The 22984-nt window shown below is 56.6% G+C and overlaps 7 protein-coding genes across 7 annotated transcripts; 4 read left to right on the top strand and 3 right to left on the bottom strand.

Annotated features, from left to right (window-relative positions):
- The first annotated feature begins 22 nt into the window (after nt 1–22).
- BCV69DRAFT_146200 (hypothetical protein) lies at nt 23–1831 on the top strand. The gene is made up of 6 exons (XM_025489327.1): nt 23–706; nt 799–820; nt 909–1172; nt 1278–1436; nt 1505–1742; nt 1824–1831. Exons 1-5 carry the CDS (start codon nt 102–104, stop codon nt 1706–1708), a joined length of 1254 nt encoding a protein of 417 aa, XP_025349678.1. The 5' UTR covers nt 23–101; the 3' UTR covers nt 1709–1742; nt 1824–1831.
- Nucleotides 1832–4677: 2846 nt separating this feature from the next.
- On the bottom strand, nt 4678–10592 carry BCV69DRAFT_146219 (hypothetical protein). Its single transcript, XM_025489328.1, has one exon. The coding sequence runs from the start codon at nt 10457–10459 to the stop codon at nt 4874–4876; it is 5586 nt and encodes a 1861-aa protein (XP_025349677.1). The 5' UTR covers nt 10460–10592; the 3' UTR covers nt 4678–4873.
- Nucleotides 10593–11107: 515 nt separating this feature from the next.
- Nucleotides 11108–13395, top strand: BCV69DRAFT_281501 (hypothetical protein). The gene is made up of 5 exons (XM_025492010.1): nt 11108–11637; nt 11735–12208; nt 12289–12470; nt 12543–12749; nt 12851–13395. Exons 1-5 carry the CDS (start codon nt 11235–11237, stop codon nt 13253–13255), a joined length of 1671 nt encoding a protein of 556 aa, XP_025349676.1. The 5' UTR covers nt 11108–11234; the 3' UTR covers nt 13256–13395.
- On the bottom strand, nt 13385–16414 carry BCV69DRAFT_281500 (hypothetical protein). Its single transcript, XM_025492009.1, has 5 exons — nt 15903–16414; nt 14705–15823; nt 14032–14631; nt 13832–13945; nt 13385–13708 (listed from the first exon to the last, which is right to left on the bottom strand). The coding sequence occupies exons 1-5, from the start codon at nt 16251–16253 to the stop codon at nt 13589–13591; spliced, it is 2304 nt and encodes a 767-aa protein (XP_025349675.1). The 5' UTR covers nt 16254–16414; the 3' UTR covers nt 13385–13588.
- Nucleotides 16415–16733: 319 nt separating this feature from the next.
- BCV69DRAFT_267936 (DUF1295-domain-containing protein) lies at nt 16734–18484 on the bottom strand (the record flags this gene model as incomplete). Its single annotated transcript, XM_025490848.1, has 2 exons — nt 17760–18484; nt 16734–17687 (listed from the first exon to the last, which is right to left on the bottom strand). Exons 1-2 carry the CDS (start codon nt 18045–18047, stop codon nt 16734–16736), a joined length of 1242 nt encoding a protein of 413 aa, XP_025349674.1. The 5' UTR covers nt 18048–18484.
- A 689-nt stretch (nt 18485–19173) lies between these two features.
- Nucleotides 19174–22395, top strand: BCV69DRAFT_145774 (hypothetical protein). The gene is made up of 2 exons (XM_025489324.1): nt 19174–19338; nt 19485–22395. Exon 2 carries the CDS (start codon nt 19595–19597, stop codon nt 22316–22318), a length of 2724 nt encoding a protein of 907 aa, XP_025349673.1. The 5' UTR covers nt 19174–19338; nt 19485–19594; the 3' UTR covers nt 22319–22395.
- Nucleotides 22383–22883, top strand: BCV69DRAFT_281497 (hypothetical protein). Its single transcript, XM_025492008.1, has one exon. The coding sequence runs from the start codon at nt 22399–22401 to the stop codon at nt 22693–22695; it is 297 nt and encodes a 98-aa protein (XP_025349672.1). The 5' UTR covers nt 22383–22398; the 3' UTR covers nt 22696–22883.
- Nucleotides 22884–22984: the final 101 nt, after the last annotated feature.

Below are 22984 nucleotides of genomic sequence, written 5' to 3'. Positions count from 1 at the left end.
TCTTCTTCTTCTCTACCAACATCACACACCATCACCATCATCAAAAATTCCCAATAATTGCGACAGCAGTCAGGGCTGCTGCCGTCGGCTACTGCTCTGCAATGAGCACGTCGACGGGAAACACTCCTTCGCAAGCTGAGCCTGGAGCTGAGGCTGCTGAAGGGTCTTCCAGGAGACCTGCTGCTGCACAAGCCTCACCAACAGCATCTTCACCTCCTGGACCCTCCACACAAGATCGGGCACATCGACCTGGCACAGACCGATATCTGCGTGACAGGCTGGAACAGTATAAATCCGAATCAACGCCTGCGCATGGATCCACCTTGGCTTTCCGCGCATACACGTTTGCCTCTCAATCGCAAGCCGTCAAGGCACTCGATGACTTCCTCGACAAATTTCCTCCGTCCACAACGCCCTCTGATTCTACTAGCAAGCACATTTGGATATGCGCAGCCGATCGGCAGGGCTTCGGTCCGCGAGATGTCGAGGAGGACAGAATGAAATTGGCCATCGCAAGAGCTGGCAAGGAAATGTCTGATCTGAAGTTTGCCTTTGATGGAATCGACTCAGATGACAGGATCCCCCTGAGAGCAAGCATCTCCCGGGGCAGGAGCAAAGCGCAGAGAAAGTCAGCGCTGGCAAGGAGGCTCGAGGAAGATGTTCTGCCTGGACTGGCGATGGAAGGGGGGCTCCTCACGGGCAAATGGTGAGTGCACAATGGCAGCGCGAGTGCAAACGGCGCATATATTGAGCTGCTAATTCCTTCATTCGCCTATCTCTGCTGTACCGCCCTTCCAGGCTGTGGTTCAGAGCCCCCAGTGTGCGTATTGTCAGCCCTACAGACCAGTATACCGATCAGATGACTCACCCATGTCACTCTTGTCTCCCTCGTACGTTCCGTCTCGCAGCACGTGGACTACCTCACACGGTCTCTCGCCAGAAGCATCGTTTATGGCCCACTTTCAAAGCTTAAGAGAGCTCGAGTGCACACTCTCAAGGTGTCATGCTCTGATCAGACACGAGACGGTGAGCATCTAGTTGCTCTCTACTACGACGATGTATGGGACCGCACTGCAAGTCGCGAGATAGTCGAATGCGTCATCGAGCAACATGGCTTATCGAGAAGCGCTGCCAAGGCAGATCTGTGGAGTGTGTTGGGACTGCACAGCAAGGTGAGTAGAGAGTCGTGACGGAGAAGTTCCTGTTTCTTGCCTCACTTTGTCGTACTGACTTCTGACCCGGACTCCCGTCCTTCCTTCCGCTCTCGCATTCAACAGCACTGGTCTACCATCGCGCCCTCCATTTACACGTTTGACAGCCTGGTACCGCGGGATGTACAGGACGATCTCTTGTATGTCTATGACCGGCAAAATCCGGCCAGACCGTCTGTTGACCTGAATGGGTCAGGCAATGCTATGGAACGACACCGTGACCATTCCGGAGAGCACGACAGGGAGTCTGCACCCTCCGGCAGTCGTAGTCCAACAGTCGCTGTCAATGCTCATCCGGCACCATCACCGCGAGGCTCAAAGCGTCCGGGCTCCCCAGACAGGCCGCTTTCGCCGCCCAGCAAGTCAAGGCAGATCTCAATGACTTCGCGCTCTCAATCACCATTGCAACCGAGGTCTCCTGCCGAGGGAGCGGACGACAATCCGCAGACGACTGCCAATCATACAGGTGGAACGGCAGTATCGCAGCAGGCTCCTGACAGTGGAAGCGAAAGTCATACTGAGTCAGAGGAGGTGAGTCAATATTTTGAGTGCGTGACAGGTTGCTGGCTCGTCGACACTAACAGCGCTGCTGTGCCCCCTTTTCAACTTCAGGGTGAAGTTTGGAGTGGCCCTAGAGCTCTCTCTGGGCACGAAACAGCGTCTAGTGCGAGCGAAGAGGTCTTCTTTTCACCGGTGGCCTCGGCTGAGCCTGACTCCCCTCCGCTTCCTTTGCCCCCTCCCACGGATCAACGACCGCCCCATGACCAAAGACAACCGCCTTTGAGCCCGACTCTGGGGAGACCATCGAGGCAGAGGGAGGCGCTACGACCGAGAAAGATCGACTTTGAAAATTGGAATTGGGCGAAGCTTGCCAGACTCACTCTCTCTAGTAGAGATATAGGCGGTTGGCAGATTCTCGACTGCCCGCAAGTCTCACAAGAGTTTTTACCACCAGACGTCAACTTTGCCAGGGCAGTGATTCGACGGGAAGAAGAGCGCCAAAGAAGAAGTACAAGCAGCGTCAATCCCACCGCGACTGGTGCGCCATCTGCTTCAGAAGGCGCACATGAGGAACTTCGCATCAACGCGGGCCCAAACTCTACTGGCTCAACTTTTACAGCAGACCAGAGGCCGGACGACGAGCTCTGGCCGGTATCAAGACTTCCCTGTTCTCCCATCAACCGCCCACTACCAGATGTCTACAACGAAGTCTGGGACGGCTTACATCTCGAAGAGAAGCACTACGGACGTATTGTTCAGAGGCAGCTCAATCCGTACTTCGCCGATTATTCTTCAGAGGCGGAGACAGAAGTCGAGGGAGCTTCTCAGATTACAGGCGATCCGCTTGACCTCGTACGTGAGAGACGAGCTCGGCAAAGGCGACAAAGTAGGGATGAATCATTTCCTGCAGTGGAACCACCTCGTCGTCCTCGCGGGCGACCCCGCAAAATTCGGCCGGAGGGTACCGAGGATCTCAGTACTAGCGACGCCAGTCGAGCGCCGCCTGGCCCGCCCCGGAAACGCGGTCGCCCACGCAAGATCCGCCCAGAGCAGTTCGAAGACCCGCCCGTCGGTGACCAAACACATTCACCATCACATGTGTCGACCAGTCCCGGTTTCCTGGCGATGGGCGAAGATGGATCTGACGAGGAATGGAGTGCCCCTGGTACAAGCGGAGTGACCTCCTCGAGCCATGTATCAGCCACTAATAGCCGAGGATCATCCATCGACAGGCTGGCAAGTGTTTCCGCACCATCCGTATCCAGACCAGATTCGCCTCGAAAAGTTTTGGAAGATGTTGTCGATCAGCCCCGCGTCTCGCAAAATCAAGGGGTCCAGCCAGTCGTCTCAGGATCCTCGACAATGTTCAGTCGTCGACAAGGCGACCCACTTGCCCAGGGATCTGGTGTGCGAGCGCCGGAAGATGCACCCATCGCGAACGATTCTGCAGCGCTGGATAACTCTGAGTCGCATCATCTGAGTGAAAGAGCAAGGGGAAAGCAACGCGCACGAAGCAGAGAGTTGTCCGACAAATCAACCGCTCTCAATGGACCCCCAAAGCTCGAAAATTCCGACGAGCCAAAAGTGAGCGCAAAAGCACTGGGAAAGCGACGGGCACGAGACAAAGAAGTGTCTTCTGAAGAGGGAAATGTGGAGCCTCTAGAATGGGACATGAGCGCAATGAGTGGCGGCTGGGCCGTGGGAACCAGCAGTCGTCGTGCTTCGGGTCCTCGGCCTTCGCCGCCGCCGAAGAAGCCGCGCAGCGAACGGAGCAGAAGGCGTCTCATCGATAGCTCCACTGAGGAAGAGGAGGAAGTCGATGAAGTGTGGGAGGAGGAGAAGCGTTTAGAGCAGAAGCGCTTGGCCCGTCGAGAGCGCAGACTGCGCGAGCGTGACCAAGGAAAGAAAGAGAGGCAGAAGGCGCAGCAGCGGGGTAAAGCTCAGAGACCGACAGCCAAAAGGATACAAGACTCAGGTTCTTCTCCGGCGTCGTCCGACAGTCTGGACGCTGCGCCAATCAATTGGGACTTGAGCAATCTCCAAGGCCAGAAGCTCACCACTGCGTCCTCGTCGTCCAGCGTCGAAGCTTCGGAGGAAGAGCAGTCCCAGCCTCCCTCCGGCCCGTCAAAGCCAAGCAAGAAAGCCCTCGGCAAGCGCCCTGCAACATCAACTTCTCAGCCCTCTCGCTCCTTTGCTGTCCAGCACTCGCCACCTGCTCGCAAGGCTTCACCCTCACCCCCGCCCCCTGCGTCTGCACCACTTTGGCAGCCAACACCCCTATTCCTCCGCGATCTCTCGCCCTCGGCCGAATCGACCAGTAGCTCGGCGGGATATCAGGTGCTGCAGGTCGCTGTGCAGAGCTCGCCTGGCGGTAGTCAGACGAACAATAGAATGACGGTCAGCAACGGTAGATCAGCAGGGGAAGGAGGAGGAGGGAGAAGGGACGGGAGATCCATGGCGGACGCGATCCTTCTGTCCGATGATGATGACGATTGATGGGTGTGATGAGCGGCAGCGAAATGTCTCTTTCACATCTGTGTCTCTCGAGCTCCAAGCCTTGCCTCAGAGCCTTTCGTCCCTGCCCACTTCCATCTGTTGTCTTCTCTCACACATCATCAATCGATTCAACATGATACCCTCACTCTTTCCGCCTCTGACAGTCTTTGTGCATCGCACCAGAGTCAGACAAGACAAATTGGCAAGCGTGAAGACGACGTCGACGTCGAGGTACGAGGTATAAATTTTTGAGCATTTGTACTGCTCGAGCATTGAGCAAATTGCATCAGCACATTGCGCTGCGCTCTGGTATTGGGGGCGTTAGAGCGTAAGGAGGGTGACGAGGGGGGGAAATGATGAAGGCACTTGACATGACATGATATGTCGAGAGATGACAAGGGGGTGGTAATGAGAGGGTATTGCAGGGGGAACAGATTGAGAGGAAGAGGGTATCAGGAGGACCATCGTGGAGGAGGAGAAAGGAGAAATTAGGATGCGAGAAAGGGGCAGAGTGGGTGATTAGAGGTGCAAAGTCATATGCTTGATGAGTGCTTTTGTGCTTTCGAGGTGGAAAGGATGTCGACGAGCCGGCCCATCGGGGGGAATGAGAATATCTAAAGAGGAGAAGCATTGCGCCATCGAGGTTCGGCGGCATTGGCTCGTGGTTAATCGCTCCACATAGCCGGCCACTGTACGGGCAAGCGCGGCACTGCCGCAAGCTTATTCTGGTCCGCAATGGAAGCAAAGAACTCGTCGTGCTCAGCGAGGACCGCCTCCCATTCTCTCAGCCCCTGGGTAGCATAGACGTGCAGTCTCTCCGCATATGCCGTATCCTCCTTCGCCTTTTGCTGCTGCTGCAGGAGGTACTGTTGTGGCACAGAGGACGAAGCAGTGGCGAAGTCGTCGGAGCCTGTCGAATCGTCTGGGTCGTGCAGCGTACCGTCGGCACTCTCCATTAGGTCGCAGGCGGGACCAGGGAGAATGGAGGTGCGACGCGAAAAGGAGCGCGACATGCGATTGGACGAGGTCTGCCGCCGAGTGGGCGTGACGCCATTGCCAGCGCTGCTGCTGTGGGCGTTGGCAGCATCCACTGCAGCCTGGGGTGGATTTTGCAGCGTGGGATTTTGCAGATCGAAGATCGTGTCGCTTCCGCTCTGGTCCGAGCCCAGCATAGCAGCTTCTGCTGCACTGGCCCCCGTGGCAGGCGAGGACACTGTAACTCCATCCACCGAAGCGCGACGGCCGCTCGTACTGCTCTTGCTCTCTGCCATGGCTGCAGCCGTTGCCGCTGCTCTTGGCGAAGCGAAGTCGAACTCGTACTCGCTCTGCGCACCTCGCGACCCGAGCGGCGCCCTGCGGATGACACCATTGGCATCATCGTCAAAATTGCTTGAGTCATCATTGTAGCCTCCCTCGTCGTCATCGTCGTCATCGTCGTCGTCATCATCATCGAGATCGAGGTGCGAAAAAGCGTCAGGCTTTAGGCGAGGTTGGTTCGAGATGGTAGGATTGTCCACACCTGCGAAAGGGGAAGAGCCACCAATGCCTCCTTTACTATCAGAACTGTGACCTTTGCTTCCTTTGCTGAGGGATCTGAACCACTGCGCGGCCCTTGACTTGGACTTTCCGCCGTTGGGGCTTTTGCCCCCTGCAAGGACGTTGTCTGGAAGGCCTATGCCGAGGACCCGCTCCGCCTTTGTCATGCCATTGGCCGGAGATTCAACCTGGTGGACTGACGGCGTCTTCCGAATCGTACTGACAAAGGAAGCGGGGCGACGACTGAGACGACTATACGTCGATGACGTATCACCATCTTTTCTGTCGTCATCGACCTCCTCTTCCTCTTCATCGCTGGTGAGTCCCTCACTAGAGTCCGGCAAGAGCTCATTGTGTCTCTTCCTGATCTCGTCTAGCCTCTGATTGAAGGTGACTGCCACCTCGACTGCGATCTTACCCTTGGGATCGCCGAGTGGCACTTCGAAGTCACTGATTCTGGCCAGCCTGAATACTAGCAGGTGCAGAAAGTAGGCTCGGATGGTGAAGGACCAGGAGAGGAAGAGCTTGTGGAAGACTTTGCGATCTAGGAGAATCTCTTGACAGAAGCGCCGACGATGCTCCGCTGTGCTGATGAGCAGCGCAAAGTTCGAGTAGGAGAAGGCGATCGTCCGCATGAGCGCGAGAGCATGGTCTGCATTTTGTAGCAAGAGGGAGAGAGTGGTAATGATAAAATCGATGTCGATGTTTCCCTCCACTGGCAGCTCAGCGCCCTCCATATGATTCAGGACGCCATCGAGCCAATCCAGCAGACAGAAGACGCCTTGCACGTCGTATAAAGACGTTCGCTTGACGAGACATTTGATGTGCACATCGAGCATTGGGAGGAAGACGTCATTGTTGCGAGAAGGAGCCCGCACAATATCCACAATGATGGCTGTGCATCTTCGATTGGCAGCTTCGAGGTGACGAGGCTTTCCGGCAGTACTGCCCGAGAGGACATTGGCCGTCTCCCCAGGATTGAAGTTCTTTTGCGATGAGAGCGTAGTCACTGAGAGGATGTCTCGATTCACCAGGGACAGACACTTGAGGTGAATGCAAGTGGCCAAGTGCGCATATCCTGGCGCACCAAAAAAAAGCTTGCCGACCCTCCGCAGCCGTTTGCTCGAGGCGAACAGACTCGCCATTTGACGATGAAAACTGCGACAGAAGCTGAAGAACAGCTCTGAATCATCTGACTGCCATCTTCGGAGCCAATTGCCTGTCATTTCCACCTCGACTCCAGCCTGTCGGATCAGAAAACGCTCTTCGTCTGAATCTTCTGCGCGCGAGTTGTTGGACTGTGTCTCTAGGACCTTCAGGTACGTCCTGGGATCCAAGAAGCAGTACTCTCTCAGAGATTCGGGGTACAATTGGCGGTACTCCTCGAACCTCTTGGGCACTACCTTCTCCCACCCAGCTTCACCAGCTACTCTCTCCAAAGCAAATCGGTTGATGGGTAGCGCTCGCAGAAGCTTGCCTGCCACACCTCTGACCCGGAAGAAGGCGACTGCAAGCAGTCGACCCGAGAAGATGAGCGTGTTCTGATACACTCCCTTCTTGTTCAGCTCGCCAATAGCGTAGAGGAGAATGTGACCAAAAGTACCGTTGAATCTGCCCTCGTCCACTATATCAGCTGCAAGGGCATGAATGGAGAGGTTCCGACACTCGATGATACAAGCGACGCTCTCCAAGATAGCTCCTCGGTCTGCAGAGGTCTGTACATGCTGCAGTTCCAAAAGCAAGTTGGCTATCCAGTCGAAGAACAGGGCACGTCTGGCTTTGGGCGAGCGGTAGGGGCCTTCAGCGACAGCCATATTCGGAGTCTCTGCTTCGAGAGCAAGGAAAGGCAGTAGGACGTTACGGATGAGAGCGCCTTTGTCAAGTGAGCCATCGGACGGGCTACGAAATTGGATCAAGGCAGTCTCGACCTCTGTCCATGCGCTTGCTGGCAGCATGGTCCCCTTCTCTACAGCGTCGGCTCCATTCTGCTCCATTTCGTGGCGATTGTTCCTCAACGATTCCTGCCGCACCGGTAGAGCGATTGAGAACGGGCCGACGGGGGTTGCCGTTGAGAGATTCATGGCACTTCCTGTCTCTGTGGGGGATGCAACTGTGCTCCAGTCTCTGGGCACGTCTCCAGGGTCACTGCTTCTTTGAGAGCTCCGTGCGTTTGTCACTGCGACCCCGCCGACGGTAGCTCCCTTGCGCGTGGTCTTGAGAGCGCTAGCAGGGACATAAGTGCGACGCTCGACAGCATCTGCAGAGTCTCGATGCGAAGAGGTTTTGGGCGCCTCGCCGGTGAATGCGATCTGTCCTGCAGCATTTTGTCCCCTGCCATCTCGCGGTAACTCGCTGGGAATGTAAGCGCTTCCAGAAGTGTTGGCAATCGGACGAGAATGACTCGACATACTTGCTGTTGCCTGATCGAGAGCCCCAGCAGACTCTACACCTTGGGGTGTTGCGAGTGAGCGCGGCAGCGCCGAAGACGGCAAGGGCCTTGGAGGCTGTCCACTGATCGTGGCCGGAGGAGACGGGATACCAGAGTCGAAAAGAGTTGTGCGAAGCTCGCCATTGTCATCGAAGACGTCGCGGCTGGCGGATGACGACTTTCTTGGCAGAACATGAGGAGCAGAAGGACCGGACGTCTGGCCTTGGTCACTGGCTCGAGGTGTGTCCGACGAACGATGGTTTCGAGCATCAGTGAGTGCAGTCCGGCTCGCTTCGTCAGCTGACCGAAGGTCTTCTGCGGGATATCGTGAGCCTGATTGCGACACTGGGGTTGCTGCAGGATGAGTCGTCATTGGTGATCGAGACCCGGGAGTGGGGGGCAGCGACTTATCGTGTGCCGTGTCGGCTACCCGCAATATGTGATTTCCTGAAAGTGCGGGGGCAGGTCGAGCGCCACTAGTATGCGCATCAGACTCAGCGCTCACGTCGAAGCTGAGATACTGGGGTATCATTGACTGCAAATCTGTCATGTCTCCAAGCTGCAACTTGAGCTCAGGTGGATCGTCCGATGTGGAGCCGCCTGTCACTGATGTGGATACAACAGCATCCGTGGAGCTACCACTACGAGAGGGCGACGACATATACGGAGGTTCGCAGCTAGCCGGCTTGCTACTTTGCTGCTCGCTGCTATCGTTGCTACCAGTTGACTCGAGTCCTAGGGCTTTCGGCACCGTACCAGACGACATGGTCGACGAGACGATCGTTGTGGGCCCTTGAGTGACACCAGCATTGCCAATACGTTGATCGGCCCGATCTACAACCACATCATCCCGCTGACCAGGAGACGTGATGCTGGCTTCGGTCTTGGATCTCTCGTTGATCTGTCGCGGAGTAGGGCTGAGAGGAGATCCCGGCTGGCTACCTCCTTCTCCGGGCCCAAGTCCTTTTGGTGTGCCCGGCGAGCCTGCTTTCCCAGTGTTGACACCAAGAGGCGACAACATCTTACCCAGACGATCTCTGAGACCAGCACTCTTATCTCTCTTCACAGATGCGCTCGAGGAAAGCGAGGCTTGATCGGAGGATCTTCCGCTGGCGTTTGAGGATGTCCTCTGGTGTGCCAAGCTGTCGATCGTCGAAGTATGACTGACGGTACCGGTATTGACAACCACATCCGAGGGCGCGCTGTTATGTGCGTATCTTTGGCTGGAAGGCTGTGGATTAGTAGCCTCCGCATATACTCGAGGCTGTGAGGGGCTTGCGTGGGGAGCATTGGCGTGCTCCTGCTGATAATGGTGTGATTGTGGTGATGCATATGAACCGATGTTCGCCGCACTAGCACGGCTGTGCATAGGCGAAGTCTGAGAATGCGGCTGCATCGCGGGCATTGCACCAGGCAGAGAGACGCTGCTGGTACCATCCGCGTCTCTGCGGGCAAGGGATGCTGATGGAGACATGGGCGAGGAGTACGAGCTATTGCGACTGATGGATCTAGGCGGCCGGAGAGGGGTATTTGAACTAAGCTGCGAAGGAGTCGTGTTGGAAGCGTTGGCATATTGAGAGATAGAGTTCTTTCCTTCGTTGGAATTAGAAGGCGTCAGACTTTGGGATCTTGCCGAGCTGGGCGGTGTGTAACCTGAGGCCACAGAAGTCCGTGACGAAGAGACAGATGTGGACGTACTCCCTAGTGGGCTGCTGAGATCGGAGGCAGTAGACACAGAATGCACCCTGCGCTGATTTGGCCGGAGTATGCTGAGCTTTTGACGAGCTCCCGTCGAGCCAATGGGGACCAGGAAGTCTCGAGAGGACGAAGCGCTGGTCCGTCCTGCATAGAAGCCCGCCGGAGAGACATGCGACGAGCCTGCGATGCCGCCTGTGTGGGCAGGCTGCCTGCTCGATGAGGCTTGGGATGTAGAGCGGTGGCCCCTCGGTCTGCTCTCCGCTGAGGAAGAAGGTGAGACAGGTGACCAGCCGGCTCCGCGAGACTGGCTGTGGTCCGAGTACTGCTCAGAGGCGAGGGAGGCAGCCGGAAGGCCGAACGGCACGGTGGTGAGACCTTTGTTGCCTAATGCTCCTTCTGGACTACCGAAAGACGCAGGCAGAGACGGTGATGATGCACTCGAGAAGGCGACTGGTCGTCTGCTGTCATTCCTGCTGGCCGTTGTGCCCCCCTGCCTACTGGTAGACGCGGATACGGTGGAAGTCTGTTGAGGACGACCAAAGTAGGCATATGGGTGTTGCGGGCCAGGGTCCGAGCCTGGACCGCTCATGCTCGAGCGCAAGCACGGAGCAGAGTGAAGTACAAATCCCTGCGTCCCTTGTCAGAAGATCAATGGCGCGTAATTGGGATGAGGGGTCGGGATGTCTCTGCGAGGAGAAAAGGAGGGATGGTTACAGTAAGGAGAGCCGCGATAAGGACTCGGCACGTTTCGCAGGGCTATTGCGACAACACCACAAGGGGCCCGATTGGAAGTGCGATCAGCAGCAAGCGTCGGCAAGGTCTGCGGTGGGGGCTGGGCCCGAATCGGCTCGATTTCAGACGTGAGAGGGGAAGGATTTCGCGGGGAAGGGTGGTAGCGAGCAAGCAGCGCTTTCGTAGTCGGGAATCTGAGCAGCGTACTGCTTCTGAAGACGAAGGGACCCTCTTTGCCGGATGTGGGTCGAGGAGGGAGGATACGAGGAAAGGGGGAGGAGAAGGAGGCCACCCAGGTCAGCGCAAAAGGTCCAAGTTGCAGCCAGCGCTTGGCAGAAGGGAAGCGGGGGGTCCAAGGCTGAGGGGCGTCGGTGCCTGAATACGCGACGGACAAGGTTGCCCTGCAGCAGCACAAGGCCCTTTCACACTCCGCTTCCGTCGGCCGAAGTCCGGTCATTTTTCCGGGTCATCTTCGTCCGCATGGCGACCAGCTCCACCTCGGCCAGACTCAGCTACTCGACCCACCATCCACCCTTTCCTGACGACGACGACGTTGACGACAACCACAGCTAGAGACTAAGCTAGTCTCACAAACATCGTCTTGGGGAGACGAGAGCAGAGCAGCTTCCATCATGACCGCGGCTGCCCTGGTTCTCCTGCCACTGATACGCCTCGGCCTCTTCTTTGGCTGCCGCCTCACTCTGCTGCCATGGCTCTTCGGAGAGGCAAAGCATGCCGCCCTCGACAGTCCTTCTGCCGCAGGAGATATGCCTCTCACGGCTCTCCCAACGCCGGTGACAACAACGTCACAGAGCTCTGCAAAGAGCAGATATGCCACAACCTCAGCAGCTCCGGCCTTACTCTCACTCTCCCCTTCAGCGTTTGCAGCCCTTCTGCTCTCACTCAGCTTCGAGGAGGGCGCCATCCTATTCATCCTCGTCTTGCTCCAAGCAATGAGCTTTGAAGTATCGGCTCTAGTCACGAATTGGAGATGGAGCCTCTTTGGCGTCGTAGCTCTGGCAGTATGCTTCATCCGTGAGTAGCCCCAGAGTAGAGGCAGAGGCACCGGCGTTAAGGCCTCTACAGCCTCTCATCCATGCCTGAAGCCCTCCTCCCTCGCTTCGCAACACAGCCCTAGGCCTCAGTATACTCCTCACCTACACATTGCTACCACATAGTGGGGCCTCGGCGCTTCCGCGGAGACTAGCAATCTCTCTGCTCCCCTTTTGCCTGTGGCTCCTGCTATTCCTCAAGGTACCTCTGCCTGTTGCCTCGGTATCATCCTCGTCATCGTTCCTAGACTCAACGCTTGCACGCACAGCAGTCGTCGGCGTGACCCTGATAGCACTATTGTCAGGGTCGGGCGCAATGGGCGCTGCCATGGACTCGTACGAGGCTCTCACCATCTCCGGGGGAGGGTACAGGCGGAGAGAGCCCAGTGCACAAGACGTCAGAAGTGCAGAAGGGTCTTTCAACAAGGCGTGTGAAGATCTCGCAAAGACCAAGAGAGATATTGATAGGTTACAAGCAGCGCCAGATGCACAGCCAGAGGGAGGCTTTCTAGCAGGGCTTGGGAGGACTTTTAGGGGAAGCCCGAAAGATCGAGGTGAGTTGAGCCAGAAACCGGAAAAAGCATCAGATTAGACAGAAGTCTGATGCCAAGCACGATCATTTTCGCCCTGCCAGAACTCAAGGCTCTCAACCTCGAGCTGTCATCACTGTCCATGCTGGCCTCATCGATGCGAGACGAGCTAGATCGGCTGAAAGCCAGACGTCGGGAGGCCGATTATCGCACAACGATCTCGGGACGGATATGGCTTCTCATCGGTCACGGCTTCGCTGCCTATTGTGTCATGCGTCTGGTCATGGTGAGTCTCCATGCTACGCGCTACCAGTACCATCAGTTGACGGGCTCTTGAATCTCCCTCGATATCGAATAGACTATCTTCTCCCTCCTCATTCTCAGCTACTCCTCGTCTTCCTCGTCTTCATCGTCACCCGACATTGTGTCCAGGCTACTAGCAGAGCTCCTCCGCCTCTTCCGCGTCGACATCGACGTTGCCGCCTGGTCGAAGCAGATCAGTCTTCTCCTCGTGGGGGTCCTCATCGTCGCCAGACTGAGAGCTGTATTGAACTATCTAGCACAGGTAAGATCACTCTACCGTCACCTCGTGAATTTCTTCAACATGGATTCTGACACCATATCCCCCTCCAATGGACTTTATCACAATCTACTCACCACCACCAGTTCTTCCGAGCAGCCGCAGCAGGCATTTCCACCTCCTTCCTCATCATGTTCTTGTCAGAAATCATGTCCATCTATCTTCTCGCCACTCTCATCCAACTCAGGACTTCACTTCCGCCCAATTTTGGAACTGGAGTAGGAGATGGGGCTGTAGGGGCAGGGGCAGGGACGGGTGCGGGTGCGGGTGCGGTTGATGTTGGTAAGGGCGAATCGTCATTAGGAGTGGGCAGCGGGTCGGGCGAAGCTTCTCAATTGCTCCTCAGCAGTCTGCCAGACTTCAATCCAGCATTTGGCGCCCTATTTGGTGAGTACTCCCAGCCTCTTCATGCCGCGCCACGCCACGCCACGCCACGCCGCGCCGCGCCGTGTGGGCTCGATCTATCCACCTCTCAAGGCTATTGCATCTGACTACACTTTGTCCTTTGACCCCTCCACAGATACCACTTTTCTTTTGTCTGCTCTGATCACACTGTTTGGAAGATGGTTTATGGGCACGCAAGAGAGCGTACTCTTTGGCGCTGGCGCCCTGGGAGGAGGAGGAGGAGGAGGTGGGGGAAGTATCCATTGAAGAGTGCTGGAATTCAAACCTTACCCACGCAAATGAATAAAGAGCAAATGCACACGATGAATTGGGTTGTACAGAGCGAGGGTGAAAAAGTGAAGAGCGAGAAGTGATGTCGTCGTACAGTGATACGACCGCGAACCTTCGCAACCTCCGCTATCATCATCTCCTTTCCCTCCTCATCTTCTTGCGGGATCTACGGGCGCAGGAACAGCGCAGTCCGTCCCCCCAACATCGGAGCCTATTCCACCATAGAAGGTGTAGTCTACAATGACTCCAAATATGAAGAGGTGCATTCCCTATATTTGCACGTGCGGAGGAAGAAAAAAAAAAGGAATGTCGCAAGATCAAGGATTGGTCAGCGTCAGGTCCGTTGAGCCGACAAGGGGAATCTGAAGGCCAGCTGGGAAAAAGACACTCACGACGGCGTAGAGCATGAAGAAGATGCGCATTCGACGATCTGCGAGGATCAACCGCGTGAGCATGTGCAAGAGACGCTCCAGTGGATTCAGAGAGGACATTGCTCTTGTTTGTTCCTGATCGTTGCAAATTCAGTAGTGACGAAGTGATTGGTCAGCTACTCTTCTGAACAGCGAGTACTTCTCGTCCTATGCTTACTCACCCTCCCTCTGAATGCCTCGAAGGGGTTCATACTCTCTTCGTACTTGCTCCTCCATCGATCCTCCCCACCACTACCGCTCGCAATATTCATAGGGACTTTCGTGTGCCGCCGCTCTCCCGTCGCACTGCTAGATGCGCCACCATTACCACTGCCCGCAACAGGCGGGTACGCCTCCCTCGCAGCAGCAATTGCTGCTCTCCCACTCCCACCTGCAGCTCCTGTGGCTCCTCCACTCCAACTCTGTAGATATCTCACTTTCTCATACAAGCCCAGATTATCCGCCTGAAGGCTCTTGACTTCATTGCGCAGCGAGGTGATCGACTCAAAGTGTCGACGGAGCTCCTCTTCGAGCTCGGCGTTGCGCGAGCGGAATCGGTCTCGTTGGGAGAGGATGATGGGGAGGAGAGAGACGTCGGGCTGCTGTTGCTGTATTGACGTGTTGGAGGCATTGCTGTTGGGTGTTGGAGAGACAGGAATTGGCGAGGTGGCGGAAGCGCTTGCTTTTGTGCTGCTGGATGACGCTGGAACACCTGTCGTTTTGGTCGCTGCGTCTGCGGCGGAGGCTTGACCAGGCTTGCGTGATAATGTGAGAGAAGCCGCCTATATGACCGGGGGACAGGAAGCGTGAGTCGTGGGCTCTGGGCTCCTAGTGTTTATCCTTGCGGAAACTCACCTCTATTCTGCCCATCTCATCCAAGGCTTCTTCGGCACTCATTGCTGCCGAACCTTTGGTACCATTACGACCTCCTCCTCCTCCCGACCCAACCTCCAACAAGTCCTCCTCGAGCCTCTCATTGAGCCTCTTCAGTCTGCCGACTTCGGACCTGAGATCACCGAGCTCCTTGCCCGATCCTTGCGACTTCTCTGTCAGCTCAGAGTGCTCGACTCGTAGCGTGGTGAGCTCATCCTGGAGCCTCTTGTTCTTCTCTAGCAAGAGTGCTTCGAGGGGCTTAGCATTGGTGTTGGCAACGGCAGCTTCATCCGAGTCATCATCGTCCAGCTCGCCACCGAATTCGACGATCCTGATGATGGAGAGCTCTCGCTTGACTTCCTCGTAGTCAGCCTGCCTCTCAAGCTTACCCCTCACCTCTTTCAGCTCCCTCTCCTTCTCGCTCAGAGCCTTCTCCAGCGCTGCTATCCTCTTCTGCAGAGATTCGCGCTCGCTTGCAGTCTTGTCTTGCTCGACCTTGAGCATTTCCGAGATCCTGGTCTTGTCTTGCTCGAGCTCGGCAATGGTCGTTTCGAGCTGAGCGGCCTTGCCGGCCTCTGCACTGCCGCTCTTAACCCGTTCAACCTCCTCTCGCAATTGTTCATTTCTTCTACCCAGTGAGGCGACCCGCTCGTTGGCCCTTTGTAGATCTCCACTGATCATCTCGTACTCGTGAGACCTCCCAACATCAGCATCGTCCCGATGTGTTTCGCTGGAGGACGATGTCCCAGCAGTGGAAGACAGCAGCAACCTCTCCGTATCTCTCTGATGGCTACTCCGAAGCTGCCTGAGCGACTCTTGCGCAACACTCAAGCTTCGCTCCATCTCCTCGGCGCGGACTGTAGCATTGCTCAGACGCTCATCGAAACGAGCAGTGACCTCTTGCTCGGTCGCCTCTTGAGCTTCTTGAAGACGAGAAGCAAAGGACGACTCGATATCGGCTAATCTCGAGGAGAGCTGGTCTCGGTCTGTCTGTAGAGCAGACTGCGAGGAGACTTTGGTCTTCAAAGTTGCATTCTCTGAAGTGAGTGAGGCGACTGTGGCCTTGAGAGAGTCTAGCTCAGAGAGAGAAGCAGTCGTGTCCTACATGAGGCGTAGAGAGCGGGCGATACAGGGTCAGAGCCTACGAAGAAGGCTTGAAGCGCTCGGCCACTTTACTCACCAGCACCTTCTCCAGTACCACTACAGGATCCACTACATCCCTCAGTCTCTCTTCAACTCTCCTCAGACCACCTTCAGCATCCTTTGCCCTCTTGGTAAGCTCATCAATCTCGACCTGATAACTCTTCAACAGCGGCTTGAATCCTTCCACCTTCTTCTCCTCTGGCAACTTCTTGAACTCGCGCGTCTGATCTGCTAGCTTTTTGCGAGATGCGAGGGAGGACGTCTGGAGTGAGGTGAGGGGCTCAACGAGGGATGAGAGATGGGATTGAAGAGTGCCAAGGGAAAGGGTACGGTACGAGGAGAGGATGGAGGAGAAGTCTCCGCCTGAGGAGGACGAAGGCGAGGTCATGCTGGCCATCCTTGAGGGAGGTGAGACTTCCTGCTGCTGCTATGATGGGTCAGCTGCACGAGGTCGGCCGCTACCTCGCAGCGAGAAGAACGACAATGGAAAGAATGTACAGCACCTCGAGTAAGGGAATGTCAGAGGGATGCAGGCTGGCAGGGCTGTACTGTCTGGCCGACGGAAGTGTTACTTTCCCCGAGCGAGGCGGGCGCGCCGAAATGCTGCAGCAACTTGGCGGAACTGCCTCGACTCCACTGCCCACCGGCATCGCACAGCTCACAGTGAGATTCGGTCAGTATATGCGCTCACTGTTCAGTCTTTGCTTTGTTGAGGTCTTGGTATCAATTTCACATGATATGGACATGAAGGTCTGGCATCGCGCAGCATGTGCATGTTTCTAATCTCAAATTCCGGATGCTTCCATTACTCGTTCGCCAGTGTCATTCCAGCATCTCTCAATTCCACCTGTCGAATTGTCCACTTCTTTCACTGCTTCTTCTCCACCTTACCCCACGTACCTTCCCAAGCCTTCTTACCGTCACCCCTGACATTCAAGAGCAGCGTCTTGACGCCAGTGATCAGCGGGTTGAACGAGTCGACGCACTTCTGGTACTCCTTGTAGAGAGGGTACTTGCTCGTGGACATCTTCTCAGTGAAGTCCGTCGAGGCGTAGAAGAGGATCGACATGGCCACGGGCGAGAGAATGGCATATGTAGCCACCAGGGGGTGGTACGCCTTGAGTAGGTCGACTAGTGAACTAGAAGCAGGGGCGGAGATGGAGTGGTAGAATGTGATGGGCACGAAGAGGAAGAGGAGCCACCAGACCATCTGCTCGCAGGCGAAATTGGGATGTCTAGCCAGACTCCAGAGGCCCTTTGTGATGAAGCCCCGCTTCTTGTCGTCCTCATTGAAGACGTCGGTGTCCTTTCTGAAGAGATCGAACATGACGAAATCGTCCCTGCCCTTCCTCTCCCTCGGAAGACCAAACATGGGGTTGACCATGTCCCTCTTGAAGTTCTGGTAGCACTGCTGCTGATGGTCGGACATGAACTCTAGCAGCAGATTGAAGACGAATACAGATGCCAAGATATAGTCGGCCGTGGTCAGCTGTAGGCTGGGCTTGGGGCTGAGTTGGTTGAGCGCAGAGAAGGTAGTGGTGAGGAGGAGGTATTGAGGGAGGGCGGTCATGGCCAAGAGGATGTTCTGTGCAATGGCGATGAAAAAGAGGGAAAAGACTTCCCAGAGAGGCCTGCTCATGCCCTTCCTGAGCTCAGGCCACCGGTAGTCCTCCTCGCTCAGCTTGAAGAAGCCTCTCCTCCAAGCATTGTAAGAGAGGCGGGATGACCAAAGGAGCTGAAGACCGAGCATGAGCGCTAGCCTGGGCTGGAGATGAGCAGAAGTGTCGGGACTGGAAAAAACTTTGCGACCGTAGAAAGTGAGCTTGGCAATAGGACCAGCCGAGTTGAGGAGAGCTTCATTGGCCCAACCAGAGGAAATGAGTTTCGCAGCGACGACGGGCTGTACTGCAAAGTGAGCTCCGTACCAGACTGGTGCAAAGGTCCAGATGCGGTCCACCTGTGAGGCGTTACCGGTGATCTGTTGCATCACATAGCAGGCTGTAGCTGAGATCGTACAGAGGACAATGGCGGTGTGGAGGGGGTCTACGGTGGCATAGTAGGTGAGCCATGACTCAAGGGAGAGGACGGGGTGAGAGGTGAAGAAGGCGTGGAAGGTGGAGGGGAAAGACTGCAAGGTGGGCCAGAGATGCGTGGCAGCCTTGAGGTAAGCTGAAGACGCCATTGTATGAGAATGGTACAGTGGAGCGTATGATAGTTAGGATTGGAACAGGCCAGGGATGGAGTCAAGCCTTGGTCCGCACTTGTACTACACATCTTCCTCTTTGAGCTGTGCCCCCCGGCTGTCAGTGACGTAGATGGAGGGATGTGGCTGATTCATCCTTGGCTCACTTCTTCGTTCCGTTCCTCGCGGTTCTGGGCCCTGCCTCTGCTTCCGCTTCCGCCTCCGTTCCGCTTCGGTGTGCCAGTGAGTGCCAGCCACATAGGCGGGCGCGTCTGACTGGCCCTCCCCGCTGGAGCTTGTGGTGCAGCAGAAGGAGCAGGGCAGCCGGTGACAATCATTCCTTCTGTCTGTGAGATCGGAATCTGCGACGTGGCAATGTTTGACGCGAGATGCCAAGAGGGCGCTGCACGTGACATGCAACGGAGACTCGCGAGAGGCAGGCGAGATGTTGTGTGGTGGGCGGGGCGCAGGCGAGGTGGTACACCACGAGTTGCGCTACGTGGGGGGTTGGGTGGCTGGCAGGATTGGATCTAGATGCCGGCCGAGGAGCTTCTTGCTGTGCTTGGCGCAGTAGGATGCTTGGGTGGTGCTGGGCTGAGGCCAAGGGCAGCAAGGTTCAGTGTTGTGGGGACTTGAGCGAGTGGGACGCGAGGTGCTCGGCGCGTGGGTTGGGAGATGCACGGCTGGGTGCGTGCATGACCGCCTGACTGCCCAGCTGCGTCGGAGTTGGACGTCGGCATGCGAACGGCGCTTCCTCTGCGTGTGTTCCCCCTTTTGTGTGAGCGAGGGTGTGCCTATGCCTGCCCTGATTGAGCCATCGCTGTGCCCCTCTGGTTGATCCCCGGTGCATCGTCTGCCATCCTTCACTCCATCGCTCCCCATCTGCGCTCGGTCTAGTCGGCGTGAGGCAGAGGTGGACATCCCGCCGACAGTTCCTCGCTTCCCTCCGACCCGCCCTCTGCGCACGTCAACATCTCTTTCTCCCATCCCACTTCCAGCATCCTCACATCTTCGCGCCAAGAAAGGTACACCATTTCGACGTCCTTCCTCGGCCCCGCCTTCGCCGACTGCACCCCTGCCCTTACTGGGCCTTCAAGAAGCATCTCAGCACTCAAGCACCCCTGACTCGAGAGGAAAGCGCGCCCGCAGACAGACGCGCCCCTAGTCATCAAGACCGTCGCTACTGCTGTATCTCCCCTGTTCAGGGACAGCCGGTCGAGGTTGCCTCACCTCGAGTCTCATACAGGCTAACAATTGGGAGCATAGAGCAGACGCAGTTTGGAAGGAAAAGGTGAGTAGCAGAACGTGGATGACGATCATGTGACAAACCGTCTAGTCAAGACGAGAGCGCCAGCACAGCCCAGAATCTTACCACGCCATCATCGCTTCCCTGCTCATCTCCCTCTCTTGCCCCTGGCCCCTTTTCCGCCTTCATAGTTTCCTTTTCCTCAACCAGACATTCTCGTACTCCTCTCTCCTTTGCCCTCGACGAGTCTCTGCCTCAACCCATCAGGCACGCCAGCTGGTGCCAGCGCTCTCGCTTCGCTATGGACGCCCACACCCTCAATGCTTGGACACGATTCGCCCTTCAAAAGGGGGGAATTGGATCGTGCACAGCTCTGGTGGACAACCCTGCCACAGATCCTGAAGACCTCATGTTTATGACGGGCGAAAAGATCATCGTTCTTCGTCGGCTCGACAATGACGACTTGGCCGCGTCCGCGGGGTCCAGTGGCAGGCGTAAGAGCACCCCTGATGCTGACAGCTGCTTCTTAGGCTATTGTGAGGGAGTGGTGGGGCGATTCAAGGGGAGCCACGTGCAAATCCATGGGAAGCTCAAGAAGCCCGTCTTGATGAGGAGAAGTGGTCAAGGGCAAATTCGAGACTCTTCAACAAAGCTCCTTTCCCAACAAGCTGCTGCATCCTTGCCTGCTTCCCAGGTTCCAGCTGGCATACCTGTCACAGCCGTTGACTCAGATGGTGAGGAGGGCCCACGCCGCAAATCTGTATCGCCAGCAGGACAAGTCAGCCCTGTCCCGGGCGCTACGAACGGCTCTCAGCCAAGCTATCGCCCTAGCGCAACTCAGACCTCCCGACCTGCCGCCGATGCCAACGATTCAGACTCAGATGATTCGGACACGATGCTACCATGGGCGAGAATGTCGAGCTCGGGATCTAGCGACGGCGAAGGTGTGGGTCGGAATCAGAGGACGACACTACAGACCTCTTTCTTGGCTCCAGGGTCAAACTTTTCCCCTCAGAGGCCATCTCCCACGGACAGCCTGGCCAACAGCTCCTTCAGCCACGCCAGTAGCATGACACAGTCGGCAAACAGTCATCAAGCGAAGTCGCCTTCTCAGTCCACACTCTCCTCCTCGACCAGTGCCTCCGACGACGATCACGCCGCGAGACGTGACCAGACCTTTTCCATCTACGATGTCTACGGCCGAGACTCGGTAGCCTTTCCCAATTTCAATCTGGTCGGCAAGGATCTGGCAGAAGGCATCAATGGCCTTGGCTTGGACCCTTCTATGGCGAATACCCCAGTCATGCCGGGTGGCTTCAAGGCGAGCCCTCGAGACCTTCGACCAGCAGCTGCCAAGAGACCTAATGCTGCGCCTGACCCGCGGGCTCCTCCCCATCAAGGATCTCACGATCCCCGCGTGATGGCGTCCTTCCTTCGTCAACAGGTAGAAGCGTCGGCCACCAATCGATCCAACGAGCTCGCTCCCCCTGGCGCGAGATCGGGTCACACGATATCGGCGCCTACCAGCCCAGCCGTCACGCAAGATTCAAGGATAGGTGGTTCCGGGAGTCCCATTGGTTTTGATCCCAAACGGCGCCCATCCGGAAGAGTCAACGCGCCGCCTCATCTGCCTCAGATCAGAATTCCAGGTGCGGCAACAGGCAATCAGGTGCCCGGTCCTCTATCCCCACACGGCCCACGACCAGCTCCAGGCCAGATGGGACGCCCCATCTCACCAGTGAGCGGGCCTCAAGGACCTCGCCCGGGTCCAGCTTCGGCTGCCGCGGGCCCTTACGTACCTTCCTATCCTGCTTCGGGACCTCCTATGGCAGCGCCGCCAACTCGCGGACCGATGTCTGCTGTTTCTCCAACGGGCGCATACTTCCCTCCGGGTGTACAACCCACGTCGCTGCCTGTACGGTCGACTTCTGATCGCTCTTCGGAGAGGGAAAGATCACTTGGTGGTCCATTGCGGAAGAACACGAGCCCGAATCCCGGCTATGCCCCTATGGGGCCCAGCTCTGGTGACACTGCCCACTCTTTCGGATCATCGTCCAACGGTCTGACTCCTGTGGCCCAGCATGGACCTGGCCGTAGAAGCCCGAATTCGCCGAATGGTAGTATCACTTCGCCCATTGGCAACGGGGAGCGAGGTCCGGGTGGACATGGCCCTGCTCCTAATGGCATGGCAGCGCAGCTTCGGGCTGGCAGTCCTGCACCCTCTACCCACTCTGGACGGAGCGGCGGTCCACGACGGCCAGAGGCCTACGATGCAAAGGGCTTTGTCCTGGGCTCCGGAGTTCCTTGCAGGCCTCTTCCAGAAGACCGAGACACTCTGGAAAAGTGGCAAAGCATCCTGGCCGAAGATGACCTCGCAGCTGCCAGAAAGAGTCGCAAGGTCAAGAAGCTGGTGCAAGCAGGGATCCCTAATTCCATCAGAGGCAAGGTCTGGCTCTTCCTTGCCAACGGTGGCGTGAGACGTCGACAGGGATTGTTCGAACAGCTCTGCAGGACCAGTCAAGAAGCGAAGAAGGGCAGGAAGGGCAAAGAAGCGGCATACGACGCAATCGAGAAGGATGTACCTAATACCTTCCCCGACAACAAGGTCTTTCAGGAGGGGCAGCCTGGAAGAGCCGATCTTGAGGCCATCCTCAAGGCTTATACCCATTACAATCCCATCATCGGATACACACAGGGCATGGATCTCCTCGTGGGAATCTTCCTGCTGCACATGGCGCCAGAAGATGCCTTTTGGCTGCTCTGCGCCCTTCTCAGGGACGTGCACTTGGAAGGCTACTATTCCAAGGAGATGAAGCAGCTGCACATCGATGGTGTCATGTTTGGTCAGTTGCTACATTCTTTGGATGCCTCACTTGCGACGCACCTGCAGTCGATGAATCTGGAGCCAGTTCACTTTACGCCAAAGTGGTTCTTGCCACTGTACTGTCGTGTACTGCCGTGGCCGACGCTGCTGAGGGTCATGGACATGTTCTTCTACGAAGGTGAGCTTATTGATTCAGCATGAATGGTGGACTCAATGACGGCAAAGCAGCTGACATTTCTTTCGGCCCTTTTCCTCCCCCTATCTCAGGCCCTACCTGGATCATGCAAGTGGCTCTAGCCGTCATTCGCATCCTTCGCGAACCTCTGATGCGCCTCAACGCCTCCACTGCCCGCGATCAAGCCCTCGCTCTGCTTCTCCACCCACCTTCGGCAGAGCTTACACCTGAAAACGTCATGACCTGCGCGATCAGTGTCAAGCTCAAGGACGGAGAGATGAGGAAGCTTTCTAGGAATGCTTCGAAGCTTGTACGCGGATCGAAGAACAGCTTGCCTTCCCCCGGTGGGGCTAGCATTGGAGGTGGGAGCGAAGCAGGAAGCAACCTGGCATCGCTGCGCTGATTGATCCTCAGCAATGGTGCACGCAGGCCCGTAACGGCGAGGAGTTGCAGGGCTTGCGATGACGACGAGAGGCGAGGGAGGGAGTTGCGTGCATGCTCGAGATCTAGACTATCATCCTCTGTCCGTTACTCTACCCATTACTACGACTATAGAACGACTACAATTTGCATCACATTCATTTGTCAAGGTGATGGCTGTGGTCTGCCGTTCCGGCACCGCTTGAGTGACTGGCTGACTGGCGTGGTGCCTGCGACCCTTTCCGCATGCGCCTCGCCCGCCTCCACCGCAC

This window comes from Pseudomicrostroma glucosiphilum, assembly GCF_003144135.1.
Source record: "Pseudomicrostroma glucosiphilum strain MCA 4718 unplaced genomic scaffold BCV69scaffold_3, whole genome shotgun sequence".
Lineage (NCBI taxonomy): Eukaryota > Fungi > Basidiomycota > Exobasidiomycetes > Microstromatales > Microstromataceae > Microstroma > Microstroma glucosiphilum.
This window is presented reverse-complemented; position numbering and strand designations above follow the sequence as displayed.